This window comes from Dreissena polymorpha, chromosome 4, assembly GCF_020536995.1.
Source record: "Dreissena polymorpha isolate Duluth1 chromosome 4, UMN_Dpol_1.0, whole genome shotgun sequence".
In the NCBI taxonomy this organism is placed as follows: Eukaryota; Metazoa; Mollusca; class Bivalvia; order Myida; family Dreissenidae; genus Dreissena; species Dreissena polymorpha.
This window is the reverse complement of record NC_068358.1, coordinates 144,863,989-144,890,404: the sequence shown is the minus strand read 5'-3', so window position 1 is coordinate 144,890,404 and position 26,416 is coordinate 144,863,989. Positions and strand designations below refer to the sequence as shown.

The following is a 26,416-nucleotide window of genomic DNA, read 5'->3' as shown; positions in this document are numbered from 1 at the left end:
TGCATACACAGCAATCTTACAGCCGAAATGACCAAGGAAGATCCAGACATTCAGATACTGCTGGATCATGCCATTTGTACTCTTCACTTCTTATGGTGGTCAAAACGACGCTAGCAGATGATGCATGTTATGCGATTTTGATCAAACTCGAGAGGGCTACAGAGAAGAAAAAAACATGAACTTGCCATGACCTCAAAGACAAGCATAGTATGGCTGAATTATCAGCTTATGATTACAAATTCAAGCATATCGTACTGTGTGTTGGCTGATGAATTAGCAGGCAGTGTCCGATATGCTATCCATCTTAGCTGCAGCTGGGTACATTACCTGAAATCTGCTTATTACTACATGTATCTGCAACAAATAAGCAACCTAGAGGAAACGCACCCATACGTTTATCGAAAGTTCGGTATTGGTGTTCACGTTGTTCGAAGGAGCAATCTGTGCTGGGCTGGGCTAGGACGTAATCTTGTCATTGAGTAAACATTAATAATGTTTCTATAGAGTTCATGTAGTATAACTCGCGGCAGTGGAATGACCGAGGAAAGGCAAACCCCTTGGACCTTTTCTGCAACATCCAAGCACAATAGTGCGATGCAGGATTTCACAGAACTGACCTATACTACAAGTCAACACAAAGACTCAACTGAGGCGTGCATCAAAGGGGATTCTTCTGATCTAGAGAAAATGCAGACAGATTACAACCTGCTCACCATACACAGCTGACCCTACTCTGAGAAACATGGTCAATGGGACTGTGGCTGGGTCAGATATGAATGTTCATGCAATTAAGGCGGTTTGGAAAACGATCATAAGAGATATGATGGGAAAGTCAGTCTTTGCTTATAAATTTACGAGAAAATACAGAGCCAAAGCTATTTGGAATACCTTGGCTTTTAAGATCGCTTCTGACCGTGCTTTTTATCCTGCTCTTCAGTTCCAGCGTTTCCTGGTGGTGTCCAAATCTGGAGATCCTTCCCTTCAGCAGTGGGGTTCGATGGCTACGAAGACTGTCATTATAACAAAGACAACACGCACCGGAGACGATGAAACAAACGTATATCATATTGTGAGTTTCAGCAAAAAAACAGAATGCTCATGAAAAAAGGGAAGACTTTTTGTCTCGTGACAGAAACAAGACCGCTTGAATTTAAGCGGTACTCTTTGCAAATTCGATTTAAACTATTTAATATGAAAACATATTAAACTCTTAGTTCATAATTGAAAGCTTTCTAATAGAATGTTTCAACCACAAAAGCCAACATGTGTTTTTCAGTACGTCTTGTAAAGAGGACATACAACTTTTCAGGCTCTAGGTTTTTAGCATATATTTTAAAGCCAAGTGCTTCGTGGGTTCCTGCAAATTTATATCCCGTTTGTTCAAGGATTGCTTGCATACATTAAAACAATAAATATTAAACAACGTCTAGATCTTTCCGGTAAAACGTATAACATATCTCCGATTAAATAGCAAAAATTCAACATAGTGAGAATTGCAGGCTTCTAGATGGGATAACTTCGTATTATGTATTAAGAAACAAAAAACCGTCGAAACTTAATAGACATTATTGTATTCCGTTTTTTACGAGGAGGCAAAATTTAAAATGTATATGCATGATTTATTGATTAACAATTTTACACCCAACTACAAAATATTTTATGATAAATTCCACAATAAACACATTTTATTCACAGGGTATAGACCATTGTCAAATTCACCGATCATTTAAGTATCACATTTTGGGGTAGTTTTCTTGATCGTATGGCTTCGTGTCGTCAAAATACTCGTCTATAGGCTGGCTGAAGGCGTCGTTACGTCGGAACGGCGTGTCTCTCGTCTTCACACTCGTAACTCCCTGAAAGATGGGAGAAAATAAATTGAAATACATATAAAAAAAAGAAACACATTACATAGCGTGCTTTTAATTCCTGTGTATTCACTTTTTTAAGAGTAATACTGCTTAAGCACCTGCGTCACATTAATAATCACGATCAGCAATATTCAGTTGCTCGCACGTTGCTATGGCATTCGTTAAGGAAGAAACGTCGATTTTAGTTTAAAACATTCAATAAGTTTGTTTTAATCAATCATGAGTAATTATCTCTTTTGAATTCGCTCTTTTTCCAATTATTAGCATAGTAACGCGAGGAATTGCCTGATGTTATAACTGCTTTTATCGTATTGTCTGAATTTGAAAAATACAAACAAACAGTTATGCATACCAGGGCAAATAAATAAATAGTGACGTGTGGTGTATTTTCGGGAATTCTTCCAATTGAAGTTTCTGTGTGATATCTATGTCTTTTGGACTTCGAACGGTTTTAATATGACATATATTAGCATTTTCATGCATGTTCAGTAGCAAAGCCTAGACGAGTACTGGTCTCTTTATATGAGCCATTCACTGAAGGTAGTGCATTCAATAAGAAGTTTAAACTTTCGAGATGAAGTTTACCTCTAATTAATATATAATAATGTTTTCCGTAAGAAGTTAGCATTTTCCTAAAGAATTTATCGTTTTACCCCAATTGTTTTACGTTTTCCATTTGAGTTTAGGTTTACCGTTTTAATACGCATTACCCCCAGCGTGTAGGCTTTCCGTAAATAAAGAAGTTTACGTTTTCCCTTAGGACTTTTTTTAAGAGTAAGAGTTTTTCCAGAAAAGTTACCCTGTCTATTACAATTAGAAATTTTGTCTAAATAGTTTCCCCGTGGATTGAGAGTGTTTAAGTCTTCTATAAGGAGGTTCGGCTTTTGATATAGAGTTTGGGCTTTTCCTAAGAAGATTAGGCTTTCCCTAAGAATGTTTATCTTTTTCTTATAAGTGTACATTTTTCCAAGACTTTAGGTTTTCTTTTTCCTCAAGAGTTACGCTAATCTTATTAAGTTTAGGCTCTTCCTACGATATTTAGTCTTTTCCTATGGAGATTTGGATTTTTCTATGGAGTTTAGGGTTTCCCTTTCAGTGTAGACTTTCTTTAACAGTTTTTAGACATTTCCTTAGGAGTAAAATATTTTTGTAAACTTTCCAAGAAAAATTTGGTAAATTCGGGACAACAGCAAGTGAGATAATTCATCCCAGCATCCGTTATTGCTTTATTGCACAGTTCGTTATGTACTCCGGTACCTTATTTAAAATGAACACCCAAACCTATTACACGGTCTTTAATAACTGGAACCAAATGTTTCATAAACTGCTATGGAACAGCAAATAAATACAAAGGGTACAATTTTGGCACCATATTTTACCCAAGTTTAACTATTGAACAATATAGTACGTCTCATTAGTCGAATAGTGTGAAGACAGATACACTCACAACCCTTTAAGTAACGAGAGGACCTTAATAAGTTGAAACATGTTTTAGTTTTCAGAAGCAAATCAAAGTTTTTTGTATGGCATGTCTATATTCACCAAATCAAGCAGCTGTTGCCATCAAACGATTGGTTTCAAAGCATTTAAGTTTCTGCATTTACTTAAAAATTCTCTTTTAAACGATTTGCAAGATATTTTGCATTTTCCAAAAGAGATAGAGCCTATGCCATGGAATTTGTTAAACTTAAGAAAAAATCCATTAAATATAGTCATAACATAACTAAATATATTCAAGTATAGGATACTGTTTTATTATTGGCAAAAGCCGAGCTCAAACTCAATAGTCGAAGCCAGTGATATTTTCGCTTAAATTCTAGTTCCATTTATTCTGAAATGCTTTGTCCAATCCTATCAAAATAACATCTCTGATATGACAAAGCAGGGAAAAAGATAACTACACAAAAAGGGAGCTTTATTAGCGGATGAAACGTAATCTTTTTCATTATAACGGTTAAGCATACCATTATCGCCTTATTTTCTGTCGCGTAGCAGACAATCATCCGTTGGATTACAGAGCGTCTAATATTATTTTCAAGAGCACAAAGTTAACTGAATCGTGAAATCAAAGACCCATTTATATACATATTGATAGGTCTTTGGCGAAATCGATAATTGCACGTATTCAATTGTTTTGTTTTTCTTTAACAACATCATTACATGAATTTTTATTAAGTAGTCAGGTAAACTTAATTCGTATGTAAAATTGATTAAATAAAATATGTCACTTAATTGAAGTTTAAAATGTGCATTTGTGCCAACTCCTGTTCTAAGTGCAACCTCCTTGGCATTGGCTCCATCTCTTTAGAAAACCCCCCAGCAACTTCCATGTTTTGAAATCAATTATTTGGTTAAACATTTCTTATACCACACACAAAAACAGCTTTAAAATTTATAAATGATCACACGTTTACAAATTGGTTGTGATTGTATGATACGGTACATTTTGTACATTGTCCGATTTTTAAACTGAAGCAAAATATGTTGAAACAAGACCTGCGTTTGTGAAACACAATTCCCTGTCCCCTCCCGCTACTGCGCTTTGAAACCCAACAGAAGATATTTGAGCGAAATTGTTTAAGTCCAATACCCATGACTTCGCTAAAAATCAATGGATCGGAAAGCAACTCACACTTCATGTGTAAGTCATATAGAAAGACTCACATGCCAAAAATTCAGCCCAATATCTTTAAGTGTTTCGTACAAACCCTCAATAAAAGAGTTATTATTGGGAATATTTTCCGGTATTCCAGCCGGACGGACGGACGAACAGTCCGACAGCTATATGCAACCCTACCGGGAGAATAAAATCATAGGTAATATATCCTACGATATGTGTCTCCGCCGCTTTTTAAACTTACGAGCGCCATCGATTAACGGTCGTGACGATAAGTTTGGCTAATTTAACGCCAATATGACGCAACAAAACTAGCTGTCACTAACCTGGAACTTGAGATATTTTTTAACTCATACACTTTAAATGTAGCCAGTTCGTCCATTGCATTTTCTATGTATTTTCCTTAAACAAATTTCATTAAAAAACCCTGGGCCTTTTAACAGGTGACCTAATAACCATTAGGTGTCTTGCTTTCCACCCAAGTAAACAGCTCGACAATTTAAATTTATAGTATGTCAAAGCAATCCTTTTGTGGTGCAGAAACCACTTTTATGATATTCGTTAGTGTTTTCAAGATAGCGTGTGGAAACCAATTTCATGATAGATGTCACTGTAGTGTAGAATTTGACCTGTAGACCTCAACATGAAAATGAGTCTAACTTTCCGCCCAAGTAGCCCCTATGTAATGTTCGCAAAAATTGAGTGGAAACGAATGTCATATTTTGAGCCCCACCTATGACATTGGGTTAACAATTGTTGACCTCACAATCAATCGGCATCTTTCTTTCCTCCAAAGTAACCATTACACCCATTTACATGGTCGAAAGGCCGAAACATTGCCAAGATAGCATGCGGGAACGAATGGTCAACTGTGATCGACAGGTGTAAAACTATAAACACCCTTTTTAGGGAGGCATGTTGCCTCCGACATTAAAAATCATAATTAATATATATATTTTTCAATGTTTTTTAATAATGTTTTTAGATCGTTTCAAGCGTAATGTATGCAGGTATAATTTGCATGGAAAAAGAGTTTTCCAAAAAAAACAAGGGACAAAATTTGTCACAAAACCAGGTTTTCAATTTAAAAAAAACGTCTGATAAAGGGAGACAATTCAAAATGTGCTTTATCCCCCCCCCCCTGTTTCAAATTCAATATAGTTTTTCTCGTGGCAACCTTGATTTCAATTTGAAAAAAAGTCTGATAAATGGAGACAACTCAAACTCAAAATGTGCATTGTTACTGATGTTCATAGTTACCCCCTTGTTTCAAAATCAATCTATTTTTAATCGTGGCGACCTTGACGTTGGAGATATCGACGTAATTCTTTCGCGCGACACATCTTCCAATGATGGTGAACAAATGTGCCAAATGATTTTAAAATATCACAATGAACGACATAGTAATGGCCCGGACAAGCTCATTTATGTTCATTTTTGACATTTGAACTCAAAGTGTGACCTTGACCTTGGAGATATTGACGTAATTCTTTCGCGCGACACACCGTCCAATAATGGTGAACAAATGTGCTAAATGATTTTAAAATCTCACGATGAACGACAAATTTATGGCCCGAAAAGCTTGTTTCGCCCGCCCGCCAGCCCGCCCGCTCGCCGACATTCGCCAATTTAATTACCAGTTTTTTCCTTCGGAAAACCTGGTAAATGATGATTAAATGGCTCGGATGATGATTTATGGTCAAACGCAAGAGAAGTATATTCAATTATGCAGACAGGTAAACAAGTATAAATTGCCTGTACAAGGAAATGCAGATTTGGTAATACTCACCGTGATTCGGTCTTTGTGTTCACTCCAAAATGAAACAGGCTGTTCGGTTCTGTAGTTGTGGTTCTGAAATTTACAGCACAAATTTGAATTATACACATAATACTAATAAAGGAAACGTAAAGAGGGTATATTAAGAAAGCAAGAGAGTGAAAGGGAAATGTGAAAATTTCTTCTTTACATCGTGTTTTACTTAATAAAGAACACATGCTTACGCAGGGGAGAACACTGAAGGAAAATCATGTGTTTATATCATTCAATTAAGTACCCTTAAATGACGGACGCCTTTCATTTAATTTCTTTCAAAGGATAAGTCGAATTATAGAAAGTTTGGATTAACAATGCTTGGATTTTGTTTGCACTGAACGTGCTTCTACATCCCAGCTATGATCAAGATTAACTTCAAGTTATTTTCGTGAAGATTGGATGATAACAACTTGACAGTGGAACCTGTGGCTGTTTAAAATGCTTCGCTCACATATTTTTGTAATGTCATTGAATATGTTTACTAAATTATTTTTTTAAAGGTCGTAACTTATGATAGCAGCAAAAACAAATATTGCAGTCAACGGAATTCGAACCCAGGACACATTGGAAGCAACAGTTAGTACACTCTCACTGCACCATGCAGGCATTAGTTTACTTAGAAAAATTTAAACATTCCCGTACAAAATTTGGGGGCGGAAATGGGACGGAAATGAGGTGGAATTGGGACAGAAACTATTGTTTCCTGGCAGAATCGAGGCGGAAATTGATTTCCGCCCTAAACAGACCATGTCTCTTTATTTTTTTCCAAGCAGAACTCATTAGCTATTCCGGGCGGAAATAAGACTCGGGGCGGAAGTTCATACTTATACATTTCTCTGGGGCAGAATGTATTGATAAAGAATTTCAAAATGGGACTTTAAGATAATTAAAAAACTAAGTTCTGATTTTAGTTTCTAAATGGTTATTGTAGGAAACATTTGCCATACACAAGGTAAACAACATTTATATTCAATTTAAACAATAGTTAACCCATGCAAAAAAGGCTGAAATGAGCTTGAAATAACACAAATTTAAGGCTGGAATGATTCTGAAAAAATAGGACTAATCCACAAATTCAGCTGCAAGTTTTCACTCCTTAAAATTTAGAAGTAAATAATTAACTAAGATAAATACTGTTCTGGATGAAATTTATATATATTTTGGCTCAGGCTTTTTTTTATAAGACCTTATAATTAAATCGCTTTGTTATGATAATTTACCTATAACAACATTTAAAGTACATGTAAATCTACTATGTATTTAAAATATCTTTGAATAAAGGGTCGTAGAGCAAATTCGATTAAGGGCTGTATGCAAGTTGAAAATTGTTGTGAAATGCAGTACATTTATCCCTGTTTATCAGTAGTGTTTTGTTTTAAGATGTCAATTTGGTGGCTCTTTGTATTCCCCAGTTAATTGTACAAGAATGCATGGGTAATATGGGGTAATATGATGCCACAGCCAGATAAGACACACTCTTGTTCTGAGTGTGAGTCAGAAATTTGAAAATAACAGCCCAGTTGACTGGCTTAAAAATTTGAAATGCAGTTTCAAAGCAATCATTGGGCTTTTTTAAATTGAAGTTTTAATAATATGATGAATTAATCTAACTTTGATGAACCTTCTGAAATAATTAAGTAAAATGTGGAAGTCAACATTCAGTGTGAAAAAAAGGCTGAAAAGTGTGATTCAGTGAGTTATGATGGAACTTTTTAAATGCTCCAAACTACTAAACAGGTTTGTTTCTTAGAATATTTACTTTGTATTGTTTTCTTATTTCATGCTGTGTTTATTATAGTTAAATTGTTTTACAGTAATATCTGTTTTGGCAGGTGGTTTACCTATAACATTTAACATGAATGCTCAAGCAAGTTTATAATCTTTGCAGTAATTTCACATTTTATAAAAGACATTTAAAGCAGTCAAAGGTGTCTATATCTTATTGAATGTTGCCATATAATCAAGATTTTTGTCATTTGTGAAATAGAAACCAAGTGTTTATAAGCTCCATTAGAGGTCCAGATAAAGTTTTTGTATTCCTTAAATTTAATTAGTGAATGTTTTAGTGAACCAACACGCATAACTGTTGATTTTTGGGTATTTAGTTTTAAGCCAGATATTTCACTAAAGTATTGAATTGCATTTATTAAAGCAGTGAATGAGTTAATTGTTCCATCAATGAAGTATGTTGTGTCATCTGCAAAAAATGTTTGTTTTATGACTGACTGTATCTGGAAAAAGATTGAAGGGGACATGTTGTTTTTGTAATTTTTAGCTTTTGTGACCACTTAATGTCCGTCAATCCATAAGCAGCTTAAGAAGCTATATACCGGAGTAGTAAATAATACCCCCCCCCCTCGGAATCATTCACATATTCTCCTGTTATTTCCGCCCATAAATAAATTCCGCCCGGAAATTTCCATCCCAGTCTAATTTACGCCCGGAAATATTTTCCGCCTCATAAGTATTTTCCGCCCCAAAATCCGCCCCGTGTCAACATGCAAAAATAATTTCCGCCCGGGAATCTTTTCTGCCTCATTAGCATATTTCGCCCCAAATTCTGCCCCGTTTCCACCTCATTTCCATCCCGTTTCCGCCTCCTTTCCGCCTGGAAAATTCTTTCTTGTAACCACTATATTCTGGGCGGAATCAACAATTTTCCAGGCGGAACTGTCAATAAAATTCCGTCTCAATTCCAGGCGGAACATTTTGTACAGGTTATTTAACAACAATGCATTTCCTAAATTATGGAGGAAAGTGGTACACATGGTGTATTATTTTACCTATTTCAAATAATTATCCATTTGTGAACAAATATTTCAAACAATGTCTTAGCCATGTGTGTTATTATGCTTTTTTAAACATCATGCATACATTTTTCACATCACAATTATTTTTCAAAACGTTATTGTACCAAACTGTGCAAGTCCCATTAAAAAATATCAATTTTCTATAAATCAAGAGCGAGAGCCATAACTCTGTATTTTTTTATTTATAAACCTTGGCTAAAACAAAACTATCTCAAGCAAACATGTGTAAGGTATGTTGATAAAATCTAAATAAAGCAGAACTGGCTTAAAAAGACCTATTTTAGAAAATTCAAGAGCCATAACTCATCAATCCAAGACTGTGGGGAATGATCGAACTGCTAATTGACTAAGTCTAATAAATAAAGTATTTGACACACACTTTTACGAAGTTTGGTTAGTCTTGGATACTGTTTGACTGAGAAAATGGAAACTGCTAAAAGGCCCTATGTCATGCATTTCAATGCCCATATTAAACTCAACTAAGCAACAAATCCAAACAAGCTAAACTTACATAGCTCTCTATATCATATAAAGAAGTAAAAAACACACTTGGGTCAATTTTGGATCTTAAACGTAAGAGTGTCCGACTTGACAATTGCCCATGTTATTAAGTATAAATTTGCAGTAGGTACCTTGGTTGGTTTTGGTGGTACATGTACAAAGTCATCTTTATTGAAGTCTTTGGCAGTGACAGACTTGTAATCTAAAGGTTCAGGCTGTGGGATGTTGATGTCATCTTTAAATACATCTTGACTGCAAGGAAGCCATGACACAGTAGTCAAAAAAATGAAATCATTATTTGAACCATATGGTAACTTCTCAATCTTAAAATCAATTAATCTGGTTTTCAATGATATTACACACACAGTACAAAAATCGTTTTACTAACAAGATATGTGGTTTGCGTAAAACATGGTATTGATGTCAGCATTTAGTGTTGATTTTTTAATTGATTTCTAATGCAGAATTTATCATAATTATATAGATAAAATATAAACACAATTTGAATTGCAATATTTATATCTACAGATCAAGGTGAAATTGAAATTATTGTTTTATTATTATTTTAAAAAGGCTGTATTTGTTATAAATAAGTTTAACATTACTGGGTTACTTACATTGCTTGTTCCATATACATCTGTCTCATAAGGTCATTCTTTTTGCCTAGAAAAAAAGAAATAATAATGTTCATAAATATGTTGAAGATACTTTATTTGATTGGTGAAAAGTGTGCTGATAGAAACACAAACACAGAAGTTAATTTTCATCAATGAAGCAGTAATGAAAATTATCCCCTAAATTATGGTACAGCCTTGTTTTTGTATTATTTCTTTTAACAAAACACATGGTATTTCTAATTTTTATATGGATATTAAATGACAAAAAATTCAAAAAGCTCTTCCTGACCAGAGAAATAGATATCATGTTATCTATGTCTCTGTCCTGACACACCATACCTTACTTTCATTGTCAGAGTTAATTTGGCAAATATGGCAATACCTAAACAAATTAGGACCAAGACCAAAATTTAGGATCACTTAATTCATGGAAACAAACAATTTGTTAAGGCCTCATCAATAAAAAAAATAGTATGATACAATTTTATTTTATTTAACTGACATTTGATTCTAGAAAACCTAAAAGCAGTCAACACAGCTATGGTGAGTAATAATTGTGAAACTTATATCTATCTCTGTTCATAGATGTTCATTTGTGTCTTTATTAATTATTGCCACATGGTGAGTAAAAGGCTACATAACAAGCCTTAATATGTTATGCTTTACAAGTGTGAAAATAAAACTTCACAAATCTGACAAATATACATATTTAATAGTATTTTTATTAAATAATGATTGAATGACATAGATTTGTGTGTGTTTATATATATTTTCATGCCGGTAATACCCAGATTTGTGGCCTAATCAATTAAATACATGTACATTTCATTTCATCATTTGGATGTTATATTCAGTATGAGACTGTACTACAAACAAATCTATCAAGTGCATTATCTATTTGGTGTATTTTTATTTGACAAGATAAATATTTGTATGGCCCCCCGAAGGAGGGCATATAGTGACTGCACTCTCCCTTTGTCCGTTTGTCCGTACGTCTGTCTGTACGTCACACTTTGCGTTTAGTTTTCGAAAAATGTTCATAACTTCTATGTCGCTTCAAATGTAATCTTCATATTTGTATGCATGTGTGTATATGGACAAGGCCTTTCCATACGCACACAAATTTTGACCTATTTGACCTTGACCTTAATCTTAGGGTCCGCGTGTAGGTTTCTAAATCTGCGTTTAGGTTTTTCGAAAAATGCTCATAACTTCTATCAAAGCTTTTTTCGGGGGCATGTGTCATCCGATGGAGACAGCTCTTGTTTTGTTATTTTGGATAGTATACCATTCTTCGTCAGAAGCGTCTGCAGAGGCACCTTAAATGTGTTAAAGCTTTAACAAAATTTGAGTGTCTGCAAGTAAGAACGTGAAAAAAAAAATTTAATATATGGCATAACTATGTGTTTACCTTCCAGTGGAATTCCAGGGTGGACCGGTTTCTTATATGATGCCCTCACTGTGGTCTCTGACTCCAGCTTAGAATCAACATTGATTGTGAGAACTCCAACATGTCCATCTCTGAACAGCTGAGCCTTGCTCTCGCACTTGTCATCATTAATTGTGTCGTATTTCTGTGTTTGTCTCTAATAATGCATAGAAAATCGTACAATTTTGTAATTTTTATAATGATTAACATAGGCTGAAAACTTTGCAACTTTGACCATGGGGCATAGGGTACATTTAAATGCTGCCAAATAATACACTTATTGGGCTTTCACTGGCGTTTCAGGTTAGCAGTAAGTGAAGTTCAATATCTGGTCTCAACCCATGTGAGTTGTGTTGGTGGTCATCATAACAGACAGGTAATCAATGTTGTTTTCCAAAAATAACATTAAACGTTATTTCAAACTTAGTTCCTCTTGAATGCTCTGAGCTTTTATGAGTACATACATACATCCCAGGACCCGGAGGGTCATTAGCTGGGAGCTGGATTATTGCAACTAAGTTCAAACTTACCTCTTCAACCCAGTTTTCAAGCAAGCATTTCCCTTCTGAATTATTAAATCTAATTTCATTCCTGCCTTGGTTTAAAATACTCATGTTTGAGGCTATAAAGTATTAAATATAAATGATTCGAAAGAGATTTCAATGCATGAAGATTATTGTTTACATCGGAAGTAAGGCGCGTCCTAGCAACGTAAGAGTCCACAGGGGAGACAAGCAGGTTAAACTAGACACGTTATGCCTACCAAAGATAACCAAATGTACAATTATATGGCTGGAGATTTTCCAAAGAAAAACAGTCTATATCGATTGTAAGAATTTATTGGAGACTATTTATATTGATTCGATTGATAATAGATTTGAAATAAGTTATTTGCGAACGTCCGATATTAATTATAATGGTACCGTTGTAAAGAAGAACCTCCAAAGTATCTAACAATGTCAAAATATTGTATGGCAGGGTCAGAGTCAGCCTGTAAATCGCGGTCAAAGTCGACCTATTTTAAGGGTTTTTTTAACACAAAAAATGCCCATAGGAAAACCCGGACAAGGTAAAAGTAGTTATAAAAACATTATTATTAATTCGATATTAATTAAATGTTACCGTTGTAAAGAAGATCCTCTAAGGTTTCTAACGATGTAAAAATAGTGTTTGTCGGTATCAGATTCGGGTTTTGAATCGAGGCAAAAGTCGGCCTTTTGTTATGATTTTTTTATACACAAAACAATGTATTGAGGAAAACCCAGAAAAGATCAAAGGGGTTATAAAAGCAACATTTTTCCAACCGACCATACATTATTTGATATCGTTGTAATTGTATTCATCCACCGTTTTTAAATGTGTAAAAATATATTGCGAGAACAGCATATTATTCCTGCTAATTGCGACCGAAGTTGGTGTATATTTTTATCTTCTTTATAATGACAAGCTGTGTTTCCAGTAAAACCCGGATATGATAAAAGTGACTTTAAAAGCATTATCAATTCGATATTAGGGTAACGTTGTAAAGAGGATCCTCTTAGGTTTCTAAAATATGCAACATTATTGTTTTGCAGTATTAGATTACCACTATTGTTAGCGTCCATAGTTAGTATGAGTTCTATGATTGCTGATGCCCAATTATGTTTACCAAAAAATGGGGAATATAAAAGGGGTCATAAAAGTAATATTTTTCAATGGACCTTCATTTAAATAATACTGCTGTAAAGGGGATTTTACGACGCTCCAAAAGTATGCAAAAGTAATACGTTTGCAATATTGAAAGCGACTAGTACTACTACTTATACTATCTTCGGACGAAAATTACAGCGTATATCTGATATTTAAAACATATTACTTTTGTATATTTTAGGAACGTCATTAAATCCCTTTTAAAGCAATATTATAATGATAAAGGTCGGTTTAACAATACTACTTTTATAACCACTTTGATCTCTACTGAATTTTACACAATCTCAACTTCAAAAGCAATTAAAGAAACACCGTGTATAATGGCTTTGTTTTATAAGTGCTTACTAGTATATCAAGTGAAAAAGCATATCATTTGCATCAAATACACCGCGAACATCGCCGTCAGTTTGGTCCATCAAATCTTCGAGGAAATGAGTCGGGCTTGATTGATCCTAGCATCAAGTTTAAATCTGCAAGCCAGCTAATCCTCCGCTCATTTCATAAATAAGCTCGACTTGATTGATCCGTTGCACATCGAATAAGCTAGGATCAAATCTACAAGCGGCCATTTGACTACAGACGGAACTTCATTCTTAACAAAACACACAAACGAGGAAGGAAATATAAATGTAGACTTTTTTGCGTTGTTTATTCTGAATCGTTAAAGTCATGCCGTTTTTAGAGTTTGATCGCCATCCAGCAATTCAATCGCCATTGGCGATTTTCGCGATCGGTAACGCTAATATATAATCATTCTATTTACACCATATACACTTTTTATTTTAACTTTTTGTGAGCGCACGGCGTTCTTCAAACTGGCCTACATACTTCTATGTGACGCCGCATTCATTCGCGCGTCGCCGCAAAACTGTGGCATGGTTCCGTTTATGCGACGTCTTTAAACGCATTAACGGGGTCAAGATTATGCTCCCACATTAAGGATACCAAAATGTTAAATAATTAAAATTAAGCTGGTCCGTAGTATTTTATAGAACAATGCGCATTGCAATCAAATAGTCCATTGTTGTTGGTTTTGTTGCATTTTATTCAACACCTTTATATAGAGAATACTTGTTATCTTATAAATCCCATCAGCATTTGAAAGATGAGGCTATAGAGTGCGGCCTATTTCTGCATCGTCGCTACAAATCGGAAATGTTGTAACTCAACATTTTCAATACACATTTACTATGTTCCCCAGTCTATACTGGTGGACATATTGTTTTTGCCCGGTCTGTTGATTTGTTTGCGTCAAACTTTAATATTGGCCATAACTTTTGCAATATTGAAGATAGCAACTAGATATTTGATATGCATGTGTATCTCATGGAGCTGCACATTTTGAGTGGTCAAGGTCATCCTTCAAGGTCAAAGGTCTTGTATGGGGACATTGTGTTTCACAAACACATCTTGTTTCTTTTTTTTGTCATTTCCTATTCTCAAACATCCGGCGCATCTTACTATCAGGGATCATGAAATAAACTTAAACATACAAATTATATCAGCGTATCAAATAATCCACCTGCATACCAGGTTTGATAAAATGATTGATCTTTCACGGACAAATATTCCTTCAAAGTTTGAATCTGCAAGCCAACTGAAAATGAACCCAGCTTATGTGCCCTTATGTTTTCATCGAGTAAAATTATTCTGTGCAAGCGGATCACACTTGATCCCAGCTTAAGCCGAGCTATATTGAATGTGCAAGAGGCCGATTAATCACCAGTTTCACGCTTGGTTGCCACCTGCGACGTATATTCACACGTGTACCGATACCCTTACTCTTCGTGAAAAACGCTTTTCTCGATATTGCTATTGCTTGTACAGACGCGGTAGTAATCATGTGTATTTGACGAGATTTGACAAACGGCTCCGCCCCACAAAATGGCGACCCAATAAAAAAATTGAAGTTCTAATTCTGGCATAACGAAAGCTCCTCCCAGAAAATACAAATGACCAATTAAAATATGAAACGTCCCAATCTGACCTTCCACCAATGAAATCAATGACGATTTGTTAAAGCTGGATGCCAAAAGCAGGAATTTTATTTCATTTTACGAGATAAATTATTTTTTTTAATTACAAAACTGAAACTTCAAAAGTAATTGAAATGGAGGATATCATTAATTATCTAAACATTAAGACATTATTGTTGTACCAAAATCGCATATCTTTATCTCAGTGCTTGCTCATCTCAAATTACCATGTGCAGTATGGACAAAAGCATTTATATATTGGTTTTTCATTTTGTATCCAACACATCTTATGTGAAACCATCTTTTCAATTTGCATGATATATTGTCACATTGCACCATATCACCAACCATACCAGGTAACTTACAAGTGCAAAAAATCTTAATGGAACAACTTTTTACTACTTTACAAGGCATTTTTCCTATTTTTGGAAATGTTGTAAAATGGTTTTTATTAATACATTATAACAAATGTGCTCTCATATTTGGTATATCATATCTGATACTTTAAACAAGAAATATCTTTAAAAAAGATATACGGCGTAAATAGTTTAATGAATGAGATCAAGTATAGCGAATGTCTTTTTCTGTGCAGTTCTTAGCTGCATCACACGCAGTACGGGATGTTACGGGGAGTTTTCGCGGCTTATTTTACATTATAACATATTGCTGGTCATAAACCTATAGATACAAAACAGAAAACCAAAAGAAGAATGGAAGTGAAATTTAAACATATGAGTCAACCGGCCACACGAGAAGTATCCGTATTTATAGGCGCGTTCTTCGAACAAACCTGTTTTAGTGGTTTGTCGGGCATTGCTATTTGATTCGATTATTAACAGTATCAATTATCATCGTGCTAATGCTTAAAGTGATATTATGGGCATTTTGCACTGTTGAATTGAGCTGAAAAGAATTAACAGGTCAAAATAGTTAGTTAAAATGTGGTTACTGATTAATTATCTGCAACTCACCTTGCTACCAGTTGTTTATAAAAATATATTTTATATTCAATATTCTTACGTGACCCACCCAGTCCTGTAAGCTGAAATGATCCGTAAAACAATTTCGTGTCTTTGTGTCGTATGAACAAATCTGCACTAAAACTAAATTTAGGTTCAACTCGTAAACGCATGATCAGTTGTCAAACGAAAGTAAGGTTGATATTCAAATGCATTATTTTTCTCTTTCTGGTATATTGTTTTAGTATGATGGTGCTGCATTAATTAATATAAGTGTATATGAAGTAGAAACATCAAAAATAATCAACGGTTGCGATAGACACCTATAAACTGTTACATGCTCATAATATCACTTTAGTACATTAGGCAATATGGACGAATAATTATTGTTAAATTTATCAACAATAATATTTATCATTGTATTGTTGAAAACACATTAAGAATCTATTATTTACATACCATAATTATCAGGGATCATATTTTTTTCGGTTTTGTCGGTCCTAGACCGATTGGGGTCATGAAAGACCGATTGAAAATCCCAAACAGTCGGTCCGATTCTGTTTGCTATTTAAATTCCCATGTCATGAAATCGATTACACAGTGTACATGCTAACACACCCTAATGACATTCTTATCTCGATTAGGTGTCATAAACCATTCGCTGCAGTCTCTAAACCGGTCAGGACCGGTTTATTGCACGTCAGACCAAGAATAAAAAACTTGTGAACAGCGGATTAAAGACGCATCCGAAAAGACGCGTCTGAATGCACGCGCCGTAACTAAACAAAACATGCCAATTCATTTTCCACCAGCGTAATAATCCGGTAATATAATATGAATGAAAGTCGCGGATCTGATCGACAGAACAGCCGAAAGTTATTTCTATGGGCGGAACTTCACATAAAATAGTACACAAGAAAAATAATATACATTGAATTAATCTTTAGTAAAACCGTGTTAGAATCGAAATAATTCGTGTACTTTATACTTTGTTGTTGAATCATTCACGACCGGAAAATTAGATGCGTGGTTTCAAATGCTTCGCTCTCGTGATTAAATCCCTACGCATCTAAACTATCGTCCGTGGGTTATTTGACAACAAATTATTTATTAAATATTTGGTTGCTGTTGTCAGTAGCCAACCTACGCACAGACATTTGTTTGGTTCAGTGCATGTTTGTGAGCTATTATCGAGTCGACAAAAATTAAAAACATCGGTATAGACTTACACAGATTAATAATATTGACAACGATGAAAAAAGTCTGATAAAACAGCACACGAAACAACAATAAAATACAAATGATAAAACCAGTTGAGAAAACTCGTTCCGTTTTTTAAAAAAATGCCTAAGGGAATTTTACTTGTACATGTATTATACCACCTTCATGAATGGCAAAATCAATGGTATATATTTTAACGTAATTTGTCATGATTTCGGTTATACATTTTCGGATACTTTTCCCCATTTATATCCGGACCGATTGATGTTGCGGGAAAATATGATCCCTGATAATTATATTGCTGAATATCTTCATTTAACATATTTCTGGTCTAAAGAAAATTCCAGGTCACCTAGTTCACGGATAGCGTCTTTATTATATAACGATTATTTTACTGGCCGCCAACTCCGGTGATGACCTGTATATAAACTCTGAATGTCCGCGAATTGACCCGATATACCTCGTGGGTTGAAATGCAATGCTTTAAAGTGAGGCCTCGCTTCCATTGCTCTTTATACTTTTACATGTTAACATGTTGACAGGAATAAGGAAGTAAGTACTAAATATGAGAACATAGCCTTTTAAGTATAAACGCTCTTGCGCTGGTAATACTCTGAAAATAAAAGGTGTACGCACAAACTGTATTGATGTCGAGAATTGAGTGTAAAACTGTTCTATCTATTAAGCCTTTTCATTCGAGATAAAATTGTTTCATACAGTAAAACAGTGTTACAAAGACGCGGATATGTTTCCAATGTTCTGGTGGTATACTCAAATCAGCCAATGGAATAAATGAAGTGTATTCATTCGTACCTAGCCGCGGAAAATTTTATTGGAATTTTATTGGACACTTACAAAGGTCAGGCTAAGGTGAAAAGCTGGCTTATGCAGCTTACGCCGAAAAAAATCTACATCATAATTGTTGTATAATTCTACAGTAAGATTTGCAATTGCAAAAACATCACAATCTGAGAAATTAGTTTGACGTTGTACGTCGGGTATTTGTTGTAATGTACTTTATAACAAAAGCCTGCATAATTAGTGAAATCATGTTCAACACAGAAATCATGATAGAGAGTGTCCCCCTGCCAGTTAAGGCTACTATTCCATCTGCCCGTATCCGCATATCCGCATCCGCAAAAAATAGAACCGGTTGAAATGCACTGCGCTTATTCCATTCATCCGCATCCGCATATCCGCACGCGCAAAAAGCGTCAGCAAAAGAACGCTCAAGTGAGCATTCTAATGAGGATGCGGACAAGATACGGACGGCATTTAGCACCACGATGAGGGAAGCTGTAATCTCAAAAATCAACTGAAAAACTTATCGAATTTGTGGAAAATTACCCGGAATTATACAACCAATGCAGTTCCGCATATCGGGACTCTGATTATACTTCAAATGTTTGGGAAAGCATAGCCAAGGCACTAGAAGAAGATGTTTCAGGTATTTACCATTTGTATTCTTTTACAGGCAGAATTATGATTTGTACCTGATATCTACTTAAATTAACGCTTGTCCTTCATAATAAGTATCTCAATTATAATTTTCAGTTTTATCCATATATTTGTTTTTTCCCCAAAAAGAAAGATACGTTCGACGTATGCGGATAAATGGAATATAGCGTCCGTATTATGATTTTGTGGATACGGATGCGGATACGGATGCGAATAGATGGAATACCAGCCTAAGTATCTATCGACGACTAGGCTTCCCGTGCCAGAAAAGTGAGCCGATCGACAGGCTTTCCGTGAAACAACGAAAGCGAAAGTAGCCATTTTAAGTAAAATGATGAAAATTGCTATATAGCGTACATTGAACGTAAGGATTTGATCATAAAAATGATATCAATGACACTAGATATTTGGCATATTAGGGAAAAGCCATGTTAAAAAGTCATCAAAGTGGCATGCATGCACGATTGATCCACCAAGCACGTCATCATTCCATCTTCGATAGAGTTTGTGATAAGTGTTTGGGCCTGCGGAGTACTGTGAACCTGTAGCTTGATATATGCTTCAACTCATGGACCACCTCTTTTTATTCACAAATGTGTTTACGGGTTTTACATTTAGATTTGCTTACCTGTTTTGTGAATGTCGATCATCCATTTTCTTGCTTATGACAGAGAGGCAGCCAAGAATGAACAGAGAGGCTGCATTTTGACAGAAAGGCCACCGATATGCATCTACACCGTGTGTTTGCTTCCGTTTGTAAAAAATGTTCTTATATCTGATGGTCACGTGAATAGGTGGGATGAGCGGGTGTCAGGCATTTCGTTCCTAAGTCAACTCATACCTTAATCAACACGTAAGTTTTGTAGTCAACTCGTACACGTTTTTAGCGACAAGTCAATTATGTCATGCCCTGCAGATTAACATGCAAACAAATTTAAGCCATGTTCAACGTTAAATGCCTATTAAAAATGTGTTAATTTTAATAAAAATCAATGACATGAATGATTATTCTGCACAACATAGAAAGTCAGCACTTTCCTTGAATGCTAAGTATTAAGTTCATCAACTTTTCCAACACATTTGGTATTTGTTTTGGTTTTGATTCAATAGTATTTCAGTCATATCACGTTGGTAAGTTAACCAGCTCACACTTTTCCTGGGAACGCCAGTTAACCAGTGCTATGAACTAAAACCTGGCACCTTGCACAGGGCTAACCAAAGACCTATAGAATACAAGGTCTTTGGGCTAATCGATCCACAGTTTCCTTTCAGTAACAGCATGTTTCACTATGACAATCTATTCAAGCAAAGACCTATAGATAACTATCTATAGGTCTTTGATTCAAGGTAGATTTTAATTGATCCTCAAACAATGATGTTCCTCTTAGGAAATCATTGATACTGTCATTGTAACCCATAACGCACCAATCATAAAAGATTTATTTAATTTTTAAGCTAGTTCTCAGCTAAAACAAAAGACATTTCAAAGGCTATATCAGCACATATAATGGTCACATCTTAACTGAACCCCTAAAGTGACCAGCAATTATTAAATACTGTAAAAACTTTAACAAAATACATACATTTATACACCTTTTATTTATCTCTCTCAACATTTTATAAATTTGTGGATCAAAATAACCATTTATAAATAATAAACCCAAATAAAATATAATAATAACCACATCATTTAAAATTTAATATCAGAGTAAACATTCGAATTAGCTTGCTTTTTGTGTTAAAGAAAGAAAACATATAAAACAACAAAAATTTCAGAATTTTTACTTAACAAAAATCAAATACAAAACAAGAGGGCCAAGATGGCCCTAGTTCCCTCACCTGAGAGGAGTCGGTTCATTCAATCTTTACCTAATGTCAAACTTGACCTAGATATTGACCAGACAAACAACCTGGTCAAGTTTCATCATTATTGAACCAAAACTTTTGCGTAGAGTGGTTTTCTTTTTGTGAGATTTGAAATGGTGACCTATATTTTGAGTTGACCCCCCTTACCAAACATCAAACTTTTCTTACAAGGATTGTGTATAATATAATGAAAATTTGGACAATCTAAGGGCAATAATTATGGCATTAATTATGTGATTTTGCTCATCATCAAACCTGACTGAGATCTTTCAGCAACTTTGATAAAGAATGCTTGAGATATGTGAATGCTAGAGTGTTTACAAACCAAATGTGGACGGACAAACAGCGGACAAAGACCAATCCTAAAACCTCACCTGAGCAATCAGGTGAGCTAAAAAGTGTGTTTCACCGATCTGAGCCTTTTTCCAACTTGTCCAAGAAATCAATAAAACCAATGTATTGACTAAATTTCACGATGATTAGGCAAAAAATGTGACTTCTATAGTGTTCGATCACAAGGTTTCTCTCTATATAGTCACATAAGGAAAACTACCCCATCCCCCTGGAAGCCATGTTTATTGACCCATCGGGACCATTTGCAAACTCATCAGAGATATATACAAAACAAATCTATTCACCAAGTTTCATGATGATTGGGCAACTGGCGGCCATGTTTTTTCACCGATCTGGACTATTTTCAAACTCGTTCTACATATCAATAAAAGCAATGTTTTGATTAACTTTCATGATGATTGGGCAAAAATTGAGACTTCTCAAGTGTTTACAAGGTTTCTCTATAGCCATATAAGGAAAACTGCCCCGCCCACTGGCAACCATTTTCAATGGACCGGAACCACTTTTGAACTCAACCAACATATCATTAAGACAGACATAAAGACAAAGTTACATGAAGATTGGGCATTAAATGTGACTTGTAAAGTGTTTACAAGCTTTTTCTTTTTTTTATGACCTAGTGACCTAGTTTTTGACCCAGCATGACCCAGTTTCAAACTCGATCGAGATATCATTGGGACAAATCTTCTGACCAAGTTTCATGAAGATCGGACAATAAATGTGGCCTCTAGAGTGTTTACGAACAAATGTGGACGGACGACGGACAAAGACCAGTCACAAAAGCTCACCTGAGCAATCAGGTGAGCTAAAAACAAGAGCTGTCACCATAGGATGACATATGACCCCTATAAACGCTTTGAAAGAAGTTATAGCATTTTTCGAAACATATGGAAACGTATGGAAAGGCCTTGTCCATATACACATGCATACCAAATATGAAGGTTATATCTCAAGGGACATAGCCATGTTTTTCAACAGACCGAACAATTTTCAAACTTAACTCACGTATCTAGGAAACAAAAGTTCTGACAAAATTTCATGAAAATTGGGCCAAAAATGTGACTTCTAGAGTGTTGACATGTTTTCACTATATACATATAGAGAAAATTGCCCAGCCCACTGGCGGCCATGTTTTTTCACAGATCTGGACCATTTTCTAACTCGTCCAAGAAATCAATAAAATCAATGTTTTGACCAACTTTCATGATGATTGGGCAAAAATCGTGACTTCCAGAGTGTTTACAAGGTTTCTCTATAGCCAAATAAGGAAAACTGCCCTGCCCACTGGTGGCCATGTTTTTCAACGGACCGGACTCCCTTTTGAACTCAACCAACATATCAATAAGACAAACATTTTGACAAAGTTACATGAAGATGGGCATGAAATGTTACTTCTACAGTGTTTACAAGTTTTTCTTTTTTTTGACCTAGTGACCTAGTTTTTGACCCGGCATGACCCAGTTTCGAACTCAACCGAGATTTCATTGGGACGATGCTTCTGACCAAGTTTCATGAAGATCGGAAATAAATGTGGTCTCTAGAGTGTTTACGAACAAATGTTAACGGACGGACGACGGGCAAAGACCGGTCACAAAAGCTCACCTGAGCAATCAGGTGAGCTAAAAATATCCATCGCTGGGACTAAAACTGACTGCCATTCCAACTATTTTATCAAGTAAACTACACAGGAATAAATATTTACAGAAGTGGTAGTAACTTTTAATGTAAAAAAAATCATAATGGTATCCATTTAATATGACTATTCATAAACAACACTAAATATAAATATATTTCCAATATACATGTATTACTCAGATTGATAACTTATTTATAATTCAGTACAACAAAATAATATTATCACAATTAAAACAAATCCCTCAAATAGATTCAAGATCTTTTTGTCTCCTCTATTTTTACTGTACACCAGGCAAAACAAAATCATGTATTCAAAATAATATTTTCCACACGTGAATGACACACTGCCAATGAAACAAAAGTACATCACACTGTAAATCAGATACTAGTACATATCACTGGCATTTCTGGTATTGTTAATTATAAAATGACATATGCCAATCATTATAAAGAGAGAACAAAAATTAGCATAGTTAAACTACTTGTTAACAAGAGGGCAAAAATGGCCCTAGTTGGCTTCACCTATTTTTTATAAGGCCTTGTTCATTGCTTAGTTGAAAATTCAGTACTCTATAGCATATTAGATTGGTCCTCTTCTGTTTACTTTTGCAATGTGAGCATATGATTAATTCTGATTGAGTACTGTCTATTTGCATGGATTTTTTGCATGCAAACATTTGCAAGTAATGCTAATTCTACATGTGTTCACAAGGTTTTTCTGTATTTGGACCTCCTGACCAAGATTTTGACCCCACATGACCCAATGCCAAACTTTGCATAGATATCATCAAGAAAAACATCCTGGTCAAGTATCATCATTATTGGACCAAAACTATGGCCTCTAGTGTGTTTACAAGGTATCATTGGGACAAATCTTCTTACCAAGTTTCATTTAGATTGGACAAAAAATGTGCCCTCTAGAGTGTTTACAAGGTTTCTCTAAAGCCAAATAAGGAAAACTACCCCGCCCATTGGCAACCATGTTTTTCAACAGACCGGAACCACTTTTTAACTCAACCAAGATGTCATCAAGACAACCATTTTGACAAAGTTACATGCAAATTGGGCATGAAATGTGACTTTAACAGTGTTTACAAGGTTTTTCTTTTTTTTTACCTAGTGACCTAATTTTTGACCAAGCATGACCCAGTTTCCAACTTTACCAAGATATCATTATGACAAAGCTTCTGACCAAGTTTCATGAAGATCGGACAAGAAATGTGTCCTCTAGAGTGTTTACAAGGTTTCTCAATAGCCAAATAAGGAAAACTGCCCCGCCCACTGGCGGCCATGTTTTTCAACTACCGGAACCACTTTTAAACTCAACCAAGATATCATTAAGACAAAAATTTTGACAAAGTTACATGAAGATTGGGTATGAAATGTGACTTTAACAGTGTTTACAAGGTTTTTCTTTTTTTTACCTAGTGACCTAGTTTTTGACCAAGCATGACCCAGTTTCCAACTTCACCAAGATATCATTATGACAAAGCTTCTGACCAAGTTTCATGAAGATCGGACAAGAAATGTGTCCTCTAGAGTGTTTACAAGGTTTCTCAATAGCCAAATAAGGAAAACTGCCCTGCCCACTGGCGGCCATGTTTTTCAACGGACCAAAACCACCTTTGAACTCAACCAAGATATCATAAAGACAAACATTTTGACAAAGTGACATGAAGATTGGACATGAAATGTGACTTCTACAGTGTTTACAAGGTTTTTCTTTTTTTGACCTAGTGACCTAGTTTTTGACCCAACATGACCCAGTTTCGAACTAGACTGAGATTTATTGGAACAAAGCTTCTTACCAAGCTTCATGAAGATCAGACAAGAAATGTGGCCTCTAGAGTGCTTACAAGGTTTCTCAATAGCCAAATAAGGAAAACTGCCCCCCCCCACTGGTGGCCATGTTTTTCAACAGACCGGAACCACTTTTGAACTCAACTAAGATATCATTAAGACAAACATTTTGACAGAGTAACGTGAAGATTGGGCATGAAATGTGACTTCTACAGTGTTTACAAGGTTTTTCATTTTTTTGACCTAGTTTTTGACCAGGCATGACCCAGTTTCGAACTCCACCAAGATTTCATTGGGACAAAGCTTCTGACCAAGTTTCATGATGTTGGGACAAAAAATGTGGCCTCTAGAGTGTTTACGGACAAAGACGGGTCACAAAAACTCACCTGAGCAATCAGGCGAGCTAAAAATGTAAAAGAAGTCCTGAAACCAAATACACCATAGCAAAATATAGTTCTCAATCAAATACATTTTTATCAAATCATAATAGAATAAAGACAGCTTTTGTACTATTATTCTTTCTTGGTCAATGAACAACACCTTGTCAGTCAGATTCATGTTCTTACCCTTATAGTTTTATAATCCTATGGAAAACAACCCAAAATTGATTTTTATTGATCAATAAAATCAATATTAATAGAAAATAATTTGTGTATTTACATTATATATTAAACGCCGTATAAACACATATTTAATGCATGTCAATAAATAAATAAGCATTAATATATATAAAATAAACACTTGAATAAGAAGTCCCACATAAATATCAATAGCACTTGTAATCCCAATGAACCAAACTTTTATTTCATGATTTAATGCACTTTATAACAATAGCCTGCATAATAAGTGAAATCATGTTCAACACAGAAATCATGAAATATGAACAACCAAAGCCATCTAAAATAATTGAAGAATAAAATATAACTTTTACACAGGAAACCCACTTCCTTGCAACTTTTGTTTTGTAATATTGAACACTGCTAAGAAAGCAGCAATTTTCGTAGCATTCATCTTAAAGTCATACTGGGGCAATGTTGCCATGTTGGATTCCATATTTTCAATGCTTGAGTCTGACTGAGAATCAGAGAGTTGTCTCCCTTCCCCATTGTAGGACCCAGATTGCCTCCCCTTGGAATCTTGATCTGCAGCCAAATTTGGAAAGACTTTGGGCGACTGTGGTGACTCGCTGAGCTCAGGTGTAGATGTACCAATAATCTGTGATTGTGCATGGTTTGGGAGGGGCAGAGACAGGTCCATATAATTCACATCCAAAGGTCTAAAAGGTTCTTGCATGTATTTGGTTGTACTGTCTATGAAGGCTGAAACCCTTTCAGCATTCGACATTCCAACCTGCAATGTTGTCATATTGGCATTATGCATTTTTTAGTAAGTTTTTCAACAATTGTATAGTGTCCACATAATACATGAATCATAAACAAATAAGAATTAGAACTTAATCATTGGTTTGTCTTTTGTTCCAAAGTATACAAATAATATACAAACTTTACCAACTTTAACGAAGATCAATTTTTGATGGGAAAAACTTAAAATTTAAGGATTTTACATACAAAGGTCGTTAGAATCCTAAATCAAGACTTCTCCTACGAAGCATTATGCCTGAAGCCCTACCTGGTCCTCTTTGTAGACCTGGGTGTCCCTCCATATGATGGAAAGGGTGGGCTGTTCACCGAAGGTAACACCGCACTCTAGCTCCAGCAGCGAGAATGACTGCTGCTGACTGTCTTCTTCATGGTTCATCTGCAGCAGATTAATAGTTGTTTGTTTTGTTTTTTATAAAAG

At 35.2% G+C, this 26,416-nt stretch overlaps 2 protein-coding genes across 2 annotated transcripts in view; both read right to left on the bottom strand.

Annotated features, from left to right (window-relative positions):
- Positions 1-1,642: 1,642 nt before the first annotated feature.
- On the bottom strand, positions 1,643-12,364 carry LOC127879918 (sperm-associated antigen 8-like). The gene is made up of 6 exons (XM_052427026.1): positions 12,189-12,364; positions 11,641-11,815; positions 10,230-10,275; positions 9,744-9,864; positions 6,278-6,340; positions 1,643-1,856 (listed from the first exon to the last, which is right to left on the bottom strand). The coding sequence occupies exons 1-6, from the start codon at positions 12,270-12,272 to the stop codon at positions 1,734-1,736; spliced, it is 612 nt and encodes a 203-aa protein (XP_052282986.1). The 5' UTR covers positions 12,273-12,364; the 3' UTR covers positions 1,643-1,733.
- A 13,050-nt stretch (positions 12,365-25,414) lies between these two features.
- The window catches only part of LOC127878871 (intermembrane lipid transfer protein VPS13B-like), a 60,677-nt gene continuing 59,675 nt past the window's right edge, over positions 25,415-26,416 (bottom strand). Inside the window, exons 36-37 of the mRNA XM_052425398.1 lie at positions 26,246-26,374; positions 25,415-25,966 (exon numbers count right to left, since the gene is read on the bottom strand). Of these exons, the coding sequence (XP_052281358.1) occupies positions 25,544-25,966; positions 26,246-26,374 (552 nt within the window). The 3' untranslated portion in view covers positions 25,415-25,543. The remainder of the gene's footprint in view (positions 25,967-26,245; positions 26,375-26,416) is intronic.